The sequence below is a fragment of the Solanum dulcamara genome, chromosome 8 (genome assembly GCF_947179165.1).
Source record: "Solanum dulcamara chromosome 8, daSolDulc1.2, whole genome shotgun sequence".
Classification (NCBI taxonomy): domain Eukaryota; kingdom Viridiplantae; phylum Streptophyta; class Magnoliopsida; order Solanales; family Solanaceae; genus Solanum; species Solanum dulcamara.
Window position 1 is genome coordinate 61,546,719 of NC_077244.1, and position 14,977 is coordinate 61,561,695.

Consider the following 14,977-nt stretch of genomic DNA (forward strand, 5'->3'; position numbering starts at 1 on the left):
AGTTGAATTAGATATTAAACGGAACTCAATTGCAAGTTTTTTTAAAAATGAATTAGGACTTAAAATGTATTGAGATTGACCAAATTTTACATGACAAATTACATGTATTTAGGGTCATTTTTACAACCCTACGTCTTACCCCCTCTTCAGAGCTCTTTCATCTCATGAGATCACCATGGAACTCTAGTCATTTCAATTTTAAAATTAAGTTTCACTACAGTTAAGTGAAATAGTATAATTTGTTTTTAAAAAAAGTAATAATTCACTGAAAAAATTCATTCTCATTCGATAAAACCTTAATGTGTAGTTCGAACTTCGAAGCCCAATGGACAAGTATGATTTTAATCCTCATTCCATCAATTACTCGATAATGACAAAAAAGAGAGCAAGTTTAGCTAATCCAACAACGAAACAATAATATACTCAGTATAATTTCATAAATTGGATTTGAAATGGAAAGGATGGTGTATGCGCTTATCTTTACCCTAGTAGATAGAGTGTCTCGATAGATCCTCAAACTCAAGCAGAGCATAACAAAACAAATCTATATATTACCTTAAAAGTGGGAAGCCCTTTAACTAAAAGTTAAATTACTAATTTACCGTTTCCATTACACTTAACAGCCCTAATAACTAAAACTAAATTGCTACCCATTCACATCACGCTACTCCCCTGTTTAATGGCAACTGCTCCCATTCACTACATCAGCCCCCAACTCCTAGAAAGGCAAAACCCCTCGCGTCAATTCTTCTTGCGACAACTATAACCAGTTCCCCCCCCCACGACAGTTCCACCAGCGGACATTCTTGAAACGCCAACTACAAAAATTCCAACCAAACTTATTCCATATGCTTTGCAGCCAAAGACGAAAAACCTCTGTCAAAAGCAAAAGGTATGTTTCAATTGTTACTGAGAGGCCTGCCACTCTTTAATGCTTTAAAATTCAAGATTTTCCTCTGAAATAAATTTTCAGTTCTCCACGCAAGAGTAGAAACAAACTTCCTCCTAACGTTAATTGCCCTTCACCAGTTACGACTCCAATGCATCTACCATCCACTTTACCCCCTCTGTCAAAAGCTAATTGTGAATTGAAATTATTACATAAATTATGATTCAGTTCAACTGGCAACTTCGTTGTACTATCGTCTTCAAATTCCATATACATGTACACTGCAAAGTAACTACTGTTTAACATGCATGTTCGACTACCAGAATCACTGCATATCCTTCTTACTACCAACACTGCCTTTTCATACAGGCTCTAGATTATTAGTGCTATCTTTCAAATGCTAGATACATTTTCCATCCATCACCAAAATGCCAAAGAAACATTAAATAAAAATGCATTAATGTGAGGCTTTTAACTGTTTACTAGACTTCCAGATCATTTAACTAAGGATACATACTGCCTATACGCTTACCAACTTTTAACCTCACGTTAAATTGTCTTACGACACACTGTATATGATGCACATTTACTTAATGCATTTATACTATCATACTATGGATACAATGTCTACAAATCATACTCGCCTAAACCCGCGCAATACATGTCTAGGTACATATCAATGCAATCTTTAACAATTTACGACCTTTGTGGTCTAACCCCGTAAATTTTATTTTCCTGCGATGCCCACAACTTGGACGCACATGGACATCTCCCAAAAATGGATTAAAAATCTGGAGAAAAAACAGGCACACCAGACAGCCAAAATATATACGAGAGATGTGCAAAACCCATCATTCACAGAATGATTTTGAACGTATTAGAATATTCATTAATTGAATATTCATAATACGTTTCTAGAAAGGTCCACAAGCTCAAAGTTAAATTCCATTTTTACCCCCTCCATACCCTTAAAAACTAATAAAAATTACCCAATCTTGCGACACATCCTAGTCCTAGAGAAAAGCATCGCTTCTATTTAGTTGAAGCCTCTGCAATGAAAGGAATATACATTCGCAATATAATCTATAAAGAAGTTTTAGATAAGAAAATTTTCATTACGTCATTATACAATAAAAAGGCATACATGATTAACGATGCTATAACTAAACTAAAGATCTTCATCTATACAGGTACACACGAAATGGAAATACCAAGACACACGACATAATATAGGCTATATTCATACATGTATAATTTTAATTAAGATTTATTATATATCGATATGTCTAATGAATCACTTGCAAAGCACATGCTGCAGGTCTAGTACTACTAAGAGAGAGAGAGAGAGAGAGAGGGGAATAATTAATAGATTCCATGCTATATTGGTAGTGTCAAAAAAAAATTACATTCAAACGATGCACTACATAATCACAAAATCATTTAACAATTACAATATTATAAAAGAGGCACAAAATATAACACCTTACAAATCATAGACTTGTTTGCCAGTGAACTTGACTTCAATAGAACTCTTATTCTTTCCAATGGATCTAAGGTTCAGTCCAACTCCTTCACGACCCGGATTCACCTTTTCCGGGTACACACCATCTTTGGGGTGCAAGTATTGCACCTCACCATTAGGGAACACCCTGTAGAACTGGTAGTTAATCTTGTACTTGGATCTCAACCTTGTACCAAGTGCTAAACACTGCTCTTTCCTGGCCAGTTTCAACAAATTGGGTCCTTCCCTCATTATAGCAGCACCACCTGTTGGCATCTCGAAGATCTGTTCCTTTGGTGATTCCCACGTGATGACGTAGAATTCCTCGACTTGGGCTTTGCGAAGAAGTCCACCAGTGCTGCCACCGAAGATTGGGGAAGGTGTGTTTGGGTCTAATTGAGGTGGGGTGAAACCCGCTGGAGCAGCGGGTTTCTCTTTGGTGGAAGCAGAAGCGGGGGCTTCTTCGGCCATGGCCCGGATGGGTCGGGTCATTGAGACATTGGATTTGAGTTGCTTAGGAGTGGAGAAGGCTATGAGGGATTGTTTCCATGGAGCGGATGATTTGGGGGCGGAGAGAGCAGGGGTGAAGAGAGAAGCTTGAGTTGCCATGGCCATTGAGGAATTGGAGAATTAGGGAAAATGTAGGAAGTATTTGTGCAGAATCAAGTGTGGCTGAGAGGAGAATTCATTTTTGTTATTATTGAGATGTATGTGGTGGAGATAAGGATATTGGATAAGGGATATTTACATTCAGACCAATTAGAAGGTCTGATTTTGATATGCATTCAGTAAAGGCTACAAAATCCTCACCCTTTGTTTCTTTTGCCATGTGTCCTATGGACCTTGGTTAGTGTTTGAGGTGTAGCTAGATTTTGTTGGGATGTTTGTTATATATGCTACTATATTATATTATTTTAATAAATATAGTATTTGGATAAATTAATTTTTTTATTATTATTATGTAATATCATATATTTACAATTTGAATGATAAACATAAGAAAAAAATAAATTACATGATAAAGTTATTATAAAAAGATAGAATAAAAAATAAAATAAAATAATTAAATAATAGGTAAAGACATAATGAAAAAGAAAATATTTAGGTCACTACTAAATTATAGCAAATTGATTTACATTGTTACCTTACAATAAATTTAAATGATGGTACGACATAATACTATAAAATTTAAGTAATAATTAAAACAAATATTATATTCAAACTAACAATACATTGGGTAACATGTTGGAATTTGTCCTGACTTTTCTAGTATATTTGGTTTTCTTTTTTCTAAAAGAAAAACACAAAGTCTCTATATTTGGCTAGTACTTTTTTCTGTAGGAAAAGACTTATGAATCTATAAATAGAGGTTCATTCTTTCTTTCATAGTAGCATTCACAATGTAATCCTAGGAACTTTGAGAGTTTTGTGTAGGGGGAATTTGTGAGACACAAGTGTTACGTTAATACTTGTGTTAACCTCTTTGTATTCCGAGTGAATTGTGTAAGGTTATTTCTCTCTATATTTTGTACTCTCATATTTATAGTCGATTGTTCATCTCCTCTTATGGATGTAGGTCAATTGACCGAACCACGTTAAATATTTGTGTCTCTTTTGATATATTTCTCGTTTGTCTTCTTACTCGTGGTCTTTCGAAGTTTGTCTTGCTAGCTTCCGCATGTCATTCGATTGTTTCGGTCCTAACATAACAACCATCCAAATAAGGTGTTATTTGGGTCGGTTATTGATAAAAATCAAAATCAAATCAATTTAATCAATTTTTAAATTATTAAAATAAAATCAAATCAAATATAATATATATTTATCGGTTTGATTGTTATGGTTTGGTTCGGTTATTTGGTTATTAATCATATACAAAAAAAATCATTTAAAAGGGAAAAAAGACAACATTTGATTCAAAAAGAAAAATAGTTAGAACGGTTGGCATTATAGAACTTTCGATCACTAAATTTACTGTGAATAAAACTTCAAAATCCACCACTTTGGCTTAGACAAGGAAGAGACATTGACATCCTAGTCCCACCAAAAACTGTCATTGACACTCATATACATGAAATCAACAAAATAAATGCCCTCGTCTCGGAGGTTTTTGCTTTCATAAATAAATTATAACTAATTTTGATGAAGACATATTTAAGATATTTAAAAATGTTCATGAAAAATAATATATTATGTTTGTATAATTATAAAATATATGAATATAATTTTTTGGTTCGTTTGGTTATTTCTACGATTCTTTTTGAGAAAATACAAAATCAAATCAAATATTATTAATTTTTAAAAATGTAAAACAAAATCAAACCAAACCAAAATAAAATTAATTTATTAAATCAATTTGATTTGAACCCCTACTCTTACTAATTGATATTTAGTATTATTCATAAATTTTTAAAAATAATTTAAAAATAAATAATTAATACTAAGGATAATGAAAAGTTATCCTTAGTTAAATGGATAAAACTAACGAAAATGATGGCGGGCATCAAGAAGCAAAAATCGCAGCCATCTTGTAAAACTCGGATAAATCAGTTTTCAAATGTTACCAATGAATGACAAATACTATATTAATATTAAGATACAATATCTAGTATGATTTTATAAGTGAGATTAATATAATAATATCAAATACTATATTAATCTTAAATCACAATTATTTATACCAACAATAATTAGGTTAAAAGAAATGTTAAAAATAAATAAAAAAAGTAAACATAATATTATAAACCAAATGGAAGTAAATGCTACAATGTCAAATTTGAAGGGAGTTTATGTAATTATTCCTTTAACTTTCAGCTATGATGACTTTGTTGGAAAAAAAATTAACTTGAGCAACTTTCTCGATATAAAATAAATATAAATAATTGTAATGAACATTTGTTATAGTTGAGTGACCAAAATGTTAATCAACAACCCTTTTATCTTCTTTTTTAAAAAAATAAATTTATTTATTGCAACAACAAACAATGGACGAGGAAAGAAGAGGCAAGATACATTGCACTTTTCGAAATATAGAATTGAAATGAAATACTTGGAATTATTATAAAAGAAAAAAAATATTACAAATGATAGGAGGATAGGGATTGTAGGCAACAATTGCCATAAACTTAACCGCTAGATCACAAACCAAAGACTTCAAAACCAATTTAAACATAGGAGGATAGGGTGGAGGGAATTATTTGTACATATAACATATTAATTATATTTTATAGTTGACCTTGAAAATTGTATTATTAAGCCATTTGGTAACACTCTTAATTTTGACTCTATTCATTCTTGAAGCATTTCTTCCATACTGGATGTGACTTCCAGACATCAACCATTCCATCAATGGGGATTCCCTTGGTCTCTGGCAATAGGAAGATGACGAACAGTCCCATCACGACGATCCAGCCAGAGAAGAAGAAGAAAATGTATGCCTGCATTTTGCAGAGCATTGTCAAGAATGCCTGAGCGATGATTGAGGTGAAAAGCATGTTTGTGCTGACAGCAAAAGCGAAACCGGCTGTCCTTGTCTCCATTGGGAATGTCTCACTGGGAATCAACCATCCTAGAGGTCCCCATGACCAGGCAAATGACATAACATATGTGCACACAAGAACCACCACCACTGCTGCTAGTGTCTTGTTTAATGTTCCTGTCTCCTTCAAACTGGTTGACAAAATTATTCCAATTGCCAACTGCAAAAAATTAAACCAAAACACTTCATTAGAAATAAATCTTATATATAGTCAGGGTAAAACTAATCAAATTTATGATGGATAGTATTTAATTAGTCATGTACCTGAGAGATTAACATTTGGCAACAAGCCTGGAGGAGCAATTTTCTCCTTCCAACCTTGTCAACGGCATAGATTGAAACAAATGTGGAGCCAACGTTAACAAGTCCAGTTATGACAGCGGACAAAAGTGCACCATCAGACTTGAATCCCATGGTCTGGAACAGGACAGGTGCGTAGAACATAATGGCGTTAATTCCAGTGAATTGCTGGAACACCTGCAATAGTATAGCAACCACAAGCGGTGGGATACTTGCAGACTTCATTAGGTTCCTGAATGGATGTTGCACCGCCTTGGCTTGTTCACAAGCAGCAACTATTTCCTTAAATTCAACTTCAACATCTTCAACTCCCCTAACTTTCTTTAGTGCAGCTTTGCCCTGTTCGTCCTTGCCACGTTCGATTAAACTGGCTGGAGTGTCAGTGATAACGAAGCAACCGATGAGCAGAAGGAACGCTGGAATGGCTGCAAGGCCAAGTGACACCCTCCAGCCGTTGGGATGCATATTGGCTGTTGCATAATTCACCAGATTCGCTATGAATATTCCTATTGTTACGAAAAGTTGGAACATAATATTCACAGCTCCTCTGAGTTGGATTGGTGCTACCTCTGTCAAAAACAGGGGAACAGTCTGCCACAAAAACCAAATTAATGATCAAGTTTTATCACCAAACAGATATTCGAAAACAAATTTGATCCAAAATCAATACCTCATTTCCGAAGCCAACACCAACACCAAACAAAATTCTACCAACAATGAGCATCCATCTGTGTTCAGATAAAGCACTTATAATGGCCCCAGCAATGAAGAACAGAGAAGCCATGAAAATGGTGGGCCTACGGCCCAAAGCTGAGCAGGCCTTGGAAGCAAAGAAGCTAGAAACCAAAGCTGATAGGTATAAAGATGAGGTAAATAGCTGGAGAAGTTGATCATCATATTTACAATAATTGTTCTCCTTTGCGTGAAGCTTCCTTTCGTATACATTTGGGAAGAATTTTATCAAGAAATCATCCATTCCAGACACTCCACCTGATTCAAAAATGTTCCGACTAATTCAAAACCCGAAAGCCATAAGAATAAGAAAATTAGGGGGTAAAAAGAAGTATACATACCTGAAATACCAATATCGTAACCAAACATAAGCCCTCCAAAGGCAGCAAAGATCCAACATGATACCACATAGATTGTGATCTTGGAGTTGTTAGATTGAATTGTCGACATTTTTGCTGGTTTTTTTATGTTTTCGTTAAAAATAAAATACCCTCCGAGATAAAATAAACTGGTTTATTAACGTAGAATGAGTCTTTGCTCTATTATTTTTTTTTGTTTATTTTAATAGAGATAGACCAGCATAGACTAATACATATATGGGGAGAGAAGAGACAAAGAGGTTTAGTATTTATCTTTGCCTCGGACTCTCCAGTTAAAAGTTTATTAGCTGGAATGATGTTTTTAATCTACCAAATTAAATGCCCTTTTTATAGTCTCAATTTCTGTTACTTTTACTTGGGCATAATTTGTGTGGACTTCAACAAAATAGGATCTACCACTAATTTCTGTTCAAGCTTTTTACTGATTTTAAGGAAATTAATTTGTTGAAAACGACCTTAATCCAAGGAGGATGATGAATTATGGAGTTTGACTTGATCTATGTGGTCAAGAATTATTAAAGGCCACTCATTAATTAGCGGAACGATATTCATGCATTTACACTAAAAGGTTTTTAAGGATTTGTATATCCATTCTAGGAAAAAAAAAAGTGACTAATGAAATCTTATCCATTGTTTAGAAACTTTATAGGAGGATTCTTGTGAAAATATTGGATGACATTTAATAACGTTATTAATTCGACAGCTAAGATATATAAAGTAAAATGACAGAAAAGAGCTGTAATTTTCATATTATAATAAAGTGGTTTTCATTTTTTGTTTTTTTAAAAAAATTATTTCTGGAAATTTCACATTTCTGACCTTTTCATAGAGTTAAAAAATTATTCTTCAAATTTAAATGTGAACTCAAAAAGTTTTCTGTTTCCCTCTTTTACTTTAAAATAATTTCTAAAAATATTTATCCTTAAAGTCTCCTTCTAAAAGTCGGTGTCAATAAAGGATAAGGCAAGCCATCTGTTTTTTTTAAAAAAAAAAAAATTGTTTTTACCCCCATTTTGGAGGATTTATAGTGTTTTCACACTTCCCCTTCAATATGACTCGAACTCAAGACCTATCGATCATGGGTGGAGGTGCTTAACCAACTGAGCAAGAAGTCATCTGATTAGGCTTTTTAAGCTGTTGGAAAAGAGCTATTTGACCAACTATTTCGTACTTACAAAGGGAATAGTTACTTTTTAACTTTAAAAATTACATAAAAATGCTATTTCTTTCGTTCCAAAATTAATATCATTTAGGGCTATTTGGCTATGGTGAAATCATTGTATGAAAATCATATGAGATAGAGTTGAAGTTTTTATTTTGATATATAATTAGAATTTTTAAGTTGAATTATTTTATGCATAATAAATATAAAAACATGTGAAAATGATCAAAATTGTCTCAATTCTTATACAATCTTACCAAATAAATAAAATTATCATAACAATGTATAATACATTGTTACAAAGCGATTCTTAAAAAAATACAATATTTATTGATCGAACATTAGCTCAATAAATAAGTAGAATTGAGTATGAGATAATGTGTACTATATTTATTGAGTCATTTAATTTATTGATCAATATCATTAGTAACTATATCTTCATATTCATATTCCGTGAGTATTTCATACTCATTTGGTATTGTTGCAAAAAATTATGTAAATATAAAATAGTGTTCAATTTTCAAAATACAGTTATTAAATAAGGATATATATATTTCTTAATGGACATAATATTTGCTAATATAATACTTATTTTGAGATGAAGGTAGTACTTCCTTCGGTCAAGTTTACTTGTCATGATTTTATTAAAATTATTTAGTCCAAATCTTTATCATTTTATAAAATTAAAATATAATTAATTATATTTTTCTATTTTTATTTTAATAATATATATGAAGAGAGATTAATATAATTAAAAACATATTAAATTGATTAAGAAATAAATTTATAGTACAATTTAATATCAAAAAATTTTAATTAATATTTTCTTAAGAAACGTGCAACTTACAAAATACAAACATGAAAAATATAGATTTTCGTAGCGGTGCAACCCCCTTTAATCTTCTTGTTGTATTAAAACTAGTAAAGCATTCACCATTTAAATAATCCTATGTGAAGTTATGAACAAAGTTGGCCTGCTTGAACTGTACAAAATTTGTAGAAAATTTATCTAACTATACAATTTATTTTGGCATATTCTTTAATTTTTTTTATCATTTGACAAAATTATGAAAATTTATATTCTCTTCTATTTTTGGATACATCACTCTTACATGATGTATTGGGATGCGATGTATAGGGACGCGATGTATCGGCCAGATATGTCTTATATAAACAAAGATAATCTATCATGGAGTTATGTATCGAGACGTTGAGCGATGTATCGAGACAGGTGTGTCTTGTATCAACAAAGCTAATATATCGGGACGTTGAATGATGTATCTGAAATCGAAATGAGATGCATCGAGACATTGAGTGATTTATCCGAAATTCTTAAATTTTAAGAATTTTTTGTAAACGAAAAAGAATATAAAGATAAAATATAATTAGCTCTTAACACTATAAAATTTGTATAAACTTGCCAATTTTGTAATGGATGCTATAACATCAATGTTGCCACTAGCGCGCTAGCGAGCGTTGACAAATAAGGAGATAAAAACATAGAACAACGTCAATCTTATAATGTCTCAATGCAATAGAGCAGAATTCAAAAGCTTTAATTATGATGATATATTATCAAAATTAAGTTGGATCTTTTACGAAATGTTTATTTAGTGAAAATATTTCAACAATTAAAAACATCCAAGTATACAAAACTGTAGTTTCATTAAAGAAAATATTTGTATTTCCTACCCAACGCTTTTAAAACCACTTTTTCCTAAATTTGCAAAACATTATTTTCAAGGTATTACAATTACCAAACATTATGTACATGCTTCACCCTTCCCTTCTCACCATTTTCTCAAGCTAGCTACCTTAGCCTTTAAATAAATATTGCACAAAATAATTAAGAGATAAATATTTAAGTGAGGGAAATTTATTTTATTTGAGGTTTACTTTAAAAGGAAATATAAACCTAAATAAGACGTTGATTCCATTTAGTGTGACAAATGAGTGAATTGAATTTGGGCTAATTCATGAATATTGATTGAGTTAAAATGGATTGAATTGTAATCCATCTATATAAATATGGGTAAAAATTAATTGAGTAAAATATGAATTCATGAGTAAAACGATTCTAACCTATTTTAATGTCCTTAAAGTCAAAAAAACTTTTAATCTATATCTTGATTTCCATCAAACTAACTTGTAGCGTCAAATTAGAGAATGCAACTTTTACACTATCGGTATTGTTGCATATATTGGAGTTGGTTTATCACAGCAAGTTGTTAGTTAGTTACTTCAAGTAGTTAGTTAATTGATTTGTAATCATTGCCATCTGTACAAATTGTTAGAGTTAGTTAGATAGGTTGTTAGCTCATCATTGTGTATAAATACAACATCACATATATTGTGATCTGTCAGTTGGAATGAATGGAAGATTCTATTCCTCTCTCTAGTTATTCTCTTCTTAGCATAATTTTTTCATAATATTAGAGCTGTGAATCGAGATTCGATTCAATTATATAGATCAGTTTCTTATCCTTCGGCCATTGTAGATCCTTCGTGAAAGTAGAGAAGATGGAGAACAATGGAGATTCAGCAACGACTGCAACTAACAGGTCAATTGAAACTCTCAAAATCATTGAGAAGAAACGAAACCATCCACTATACCTTCATCCATCGGATACTCCTGGATGCATTCTAACCACGATACAACTCACTGGCATGGAGAATTATTCCCTGTGGAGTAGATCTATGCCGATCAATCTTCGGACAAAAAGTAAGGTTGGATTTGTGTTGGGAACTTGTAAGAGAAATTATTATGAACTGAAATTAGAAGAACACTGGGAGAAGTGTAATTGCTTTGTTCTCGCATGGATAATGAACACAGTTTCTAAATTACTTAGTGAAATTGTGTATGCTGATGATGTAGCTATAGTGTGGAGAGATCTCAAGGAGAGATTTGATAAAATTGATAGATCTAGGATCTATCAGCTCCATAGAGAAATCTGCACAATACATCAAGGTAACTTGAGTGTTTTTGGATACCTTACGAAGTTGAGGTTGTTGTGGAATGAATTTGATGCAATCTTGCCTCCACCTTTATGTAATTGTGTAAAATCGAGAACCTATGTGGATCATTTAGCTTATCAAAGGTTGTTTGCATTTCTGATGAGATTGAATGAGGTCTATGGTCAGGAACAAAGTTAAATTTTGATGATGAATCATTTACCAAGTGTAGGTAAAGCTTATGTTATGGTTATGAAAGATGAAAGTCAGAGGAAAACTGTTGACATACATTCCAAGAATGAGGTATTGGAATTCACTGCTCTATATGCTGGGAAAGGAAACTTTTAAATAAATATAATGGAAGGTACAATCAGACAAAGAAGAAAAATTGAAATCAAATCTATGATTACTATAAGTTACAAGGCCATATTAAACCAGATTGTTACAGGTTGAATAGATATCCACTTGATTAAAAGTTTAAAAACAAACAACCTGAGAAATCTGGATATGATCAAAATATGTCAAGGCAAATTCAGGGAATGCAAGTTAGTGATAGACCATATAAAGGCATAGTCAATCAGGTGAGGGTTTATCAAGGAACAATAATTATAGATGAATTTGCACCAATTCAATGGTAGGAAAGCTTTCAAGGACAACAAGAACTATTGAAATCATCAAATGTAGTAGCTCAACCTACTTTTACTCCAGGACAATATCATAAGATCCTGCATTTGATAGACAAGGAGAAAGCAAGAACATCAGATATTCATGTAGCAAACATAAAACATGGCAGGTATAAGTGAATCTATTACTGAACCAATAAATTCAATATTTTCTATATATAATAACTCAAAAGAGAATTGATAGTGAATTCAGGAGCCACATGTTACATGACTTTCAAACTAGATAGATTGAGTTTTGCTTCTAGTTATGCAAATTATATGGATAGAAAAGTGCACTTGCCAATTGGAGAAACCACACCAGTCACATACTCAGGTAGCTGTAGAACGCCTAGTGGTGATTTATTAGACAATGTCTTGATAGTTCCTGCATTCAAATTTGATTTGCTATCAGTGTCTCTCCTAACAAGACAGTTACAGTGCTCAGTTAACTTCTTTCCTGAGTTTATTGGTTTTTTCCGGACCTCTCTAGTGGGAAAGTGAAGGGGATTGGTAAAGAGCTGGAAGGGCTATACCATCTACCTATTCAATAATCTCATGGAGGAGGCAAGAGTCATAAGTGGTTGTTGATGACACATAGTGGTGATTCGAAATATAATAAGTTGTTATGGCATAACAGATTGGTACATCCTTCAGCTAAAGTACTCAATAAGTTGCTCTTATCAGCAAGAGATGCAAATGATATATGTACAAACTGTCCCATCTGTCCACTAGCAAAGGAAACTAGATTAGCTTTTTCTTTAAGTTTGTCTAGAACTAGTGATATTTTTGAATTGATTTACCTGGATATTTGGGGACCATATCATGTGGCAACACATAATGGTTACAGGTATTTTCTAACTATTGTAGATGACTATTCTTGAATGACATGAGTATATTTGATGAAACTAAAAAGTGATGTGTTTCAACTTCTGCAATCTTTTTGTGCCCTTGGTCAATTTTTTTTAATAAGCATGTCAAGAAGATGAAATATGAAAATGGATGTGAATTTTTTAATAGTGGGTGTAATGACAAACTCATGAAATTATTCACGAAAGTAGTTGTTCTTATACACCACAGCAGAATGGAGTAGCAAAGAGGAAACAAACATGTCCTTAAAGTGTCTAGGGCACTTAGATTTCAAGGACATATTCATCTTAAGTTTTGGGGAGAATGTGTTCTTACAATAGTGTATTTGATTAATAGGCTGCCAACACTAGTGCTGAAAGGGAAGACTCTATATGAGACATTTCACAAGGTGAAAGCTAAGCTTGATCATTTGAGAACTATGGGATGCTTGGGACATGTCACTAGGCTGCCTAAGGGTGACAAATTTTCCCCTAGAGCTGATGCTTGTGTGTTCTTGGGTTATTTAACTACTCAGAAAGGGTATATCATGTACAATCTGTGTAGCAAGAAGCTGGTTGTTAGCAAGGATGTTATTTTCAAAGAGGATATTTTTCCTTTTCAGAAGATGGTTAGTAAGGATTTGTCATTATTTCCAGCTCCTAACTTAAACTCACAGAACTATGAGAATACTTTGGTGTCTCAGGATAATGATATACCTTATATGGTAGTGCTTTTGGCTCAAGATCAGACATTTTCTGAGATTGATATTCATGGTGACAATATGCTTGTTGAAGATAATGCAGATACTAGTATGCCTACAATATCTATTGATAATGAGAACCCTGATGATATCACTCATTCTACTACATCAATGTCTATTGTACCTTCATCCAATGTAAGTTCAAGAAGATCCCTCGGAATGTCACATCCACCAATATGGTTAAAGGACTATGTCACACATATGTTAGATTCTGCTCAGCCTTATTCACTTGATAAATATGTTTCATATAAGAATGTAACTCCCAGATATACAACTTATCTAAGTTCTTAACTAAGATTGAGCCTAGAAACTACGAAGAGGCTATCAAAGATAAGAGATAGATAGAGGCTATGCAAATTGAAATGCAAGGATTAGAAGATAATGAGACTTGGAAGATAGTTCAGTTACACTTTGGTAAAGCTGCAATAGGATGTAAATTTGTCTTCAAGATCAAATATAAAGTTGATGAAGAGATAGATAGATTCAAGGTAAGGTTAGTGGCTAAAGGATATAATCAAATTGAAGAGATAGATTATCAAGAGACCTTCTCACCTGTGGTAAAAATGGTCACAATTAGGTCTGCTTAATCAAATGGATGTTTTAATGCATTCTTGCAAGGGGATTTGTTTGAAGAGGTGTACATGGAACTACCTAAGGATTTCAAACATCAAGGAGAGAATATGGTCTGCATATTGGTTAAGTCCTTATATGGCCTTAAACAGATATCTAGACAGTGGAATGCTAAGCTAACTATTACCCTTATAGTTCAGACTATGTTCAAAGTCATTTGGATTAGTCCTTATTCACTAAGAAGAGAGGAAATGAGATAGTGATCATTCTAGTATATGTGAATGACTTATTAATCACAGGGAATGATGTTGCATTGATTGAAAAGGCTAAGCATATACTGCATAGTCATTTTAAGATTAAAGACTTAGGAGAGTTGAAATATTTCTTGGGAATTGAATTTCTTTGATCCAATAAAGGAATAGTGATGAATCAAAGAAAATATGCATTAGAATTAATATCTGAAGTAGGTTTATCTGCTGAAAAAATAGTTGTTATCCCATTAGAGTGCAACATAAAGTTGACTAGTGTGGATTATGATGCTGGGCTTGATACCACCGATGAGTTTTTCAAGATGTTACTAAGTATCAAAGACTAGTAGGGAAATTGTTGTATCTTACAAATACCAGGTCAGATATTGCATTTGCTGGACAGTCTTTGAGTTAATTTATGTAAAAATCCAAGATGT

At 32.7% G+C, this 14,977-nt stretch overlaps 2 protein-coding genes across 2 annotated transcripts; both read right to left on the minus strand.

The window, feature by feature from the left end:
• Positions 1 to 2,248: 2,248 nt before the first annotated feature.
• On the minus strand, positions 2,249 to 3,095 carry LOC129900589 (photosystem I reaction center subunit II, chloroplastic). The gene has a single exon (XM_055975598.1). The coding sequence runs from the start codon at positions 3,003 to 3,005 to the stop codon at positions 2,373 to 2,375; it is 633 nt and encodes a 210-aa protein (XP_055831573.1). The 5' UTR covers positions 3,006 to 3,095; the 3' UTR covers positions 2,249 to 2,372.
• Positions 3,096 to 5,420: 2,325 nt separating this feature from the next.
• LOC129900590 (sugar transport protein 8-like) lies at positions 5,421 to 7,632 on the minus strand. The gene is made up of 4 exons (XM_055975599.1): positions 7,302 to 7,632; positions 6,899 to 7,218; positions 6,193 to 6,819; positions 5,421 to 6,088 (listed from the first exon to the last, which is right to left on the minus strand). The coding sequence occupies exons 1-4, from the start codon at positions 7,408 to 7,410 to the stop codon at positions 5,675 to 5,677; spliced, it is 1,470 nt and encodes a 489-aa protein (XP_055831574.1). The 5' UTR covers positions 7,411 to 7,632; the 3' UTR covers positions 5,421 to 5,674.
• Positions 7,633 to 14,977: the final 7,345 nt, after the last annotated feature.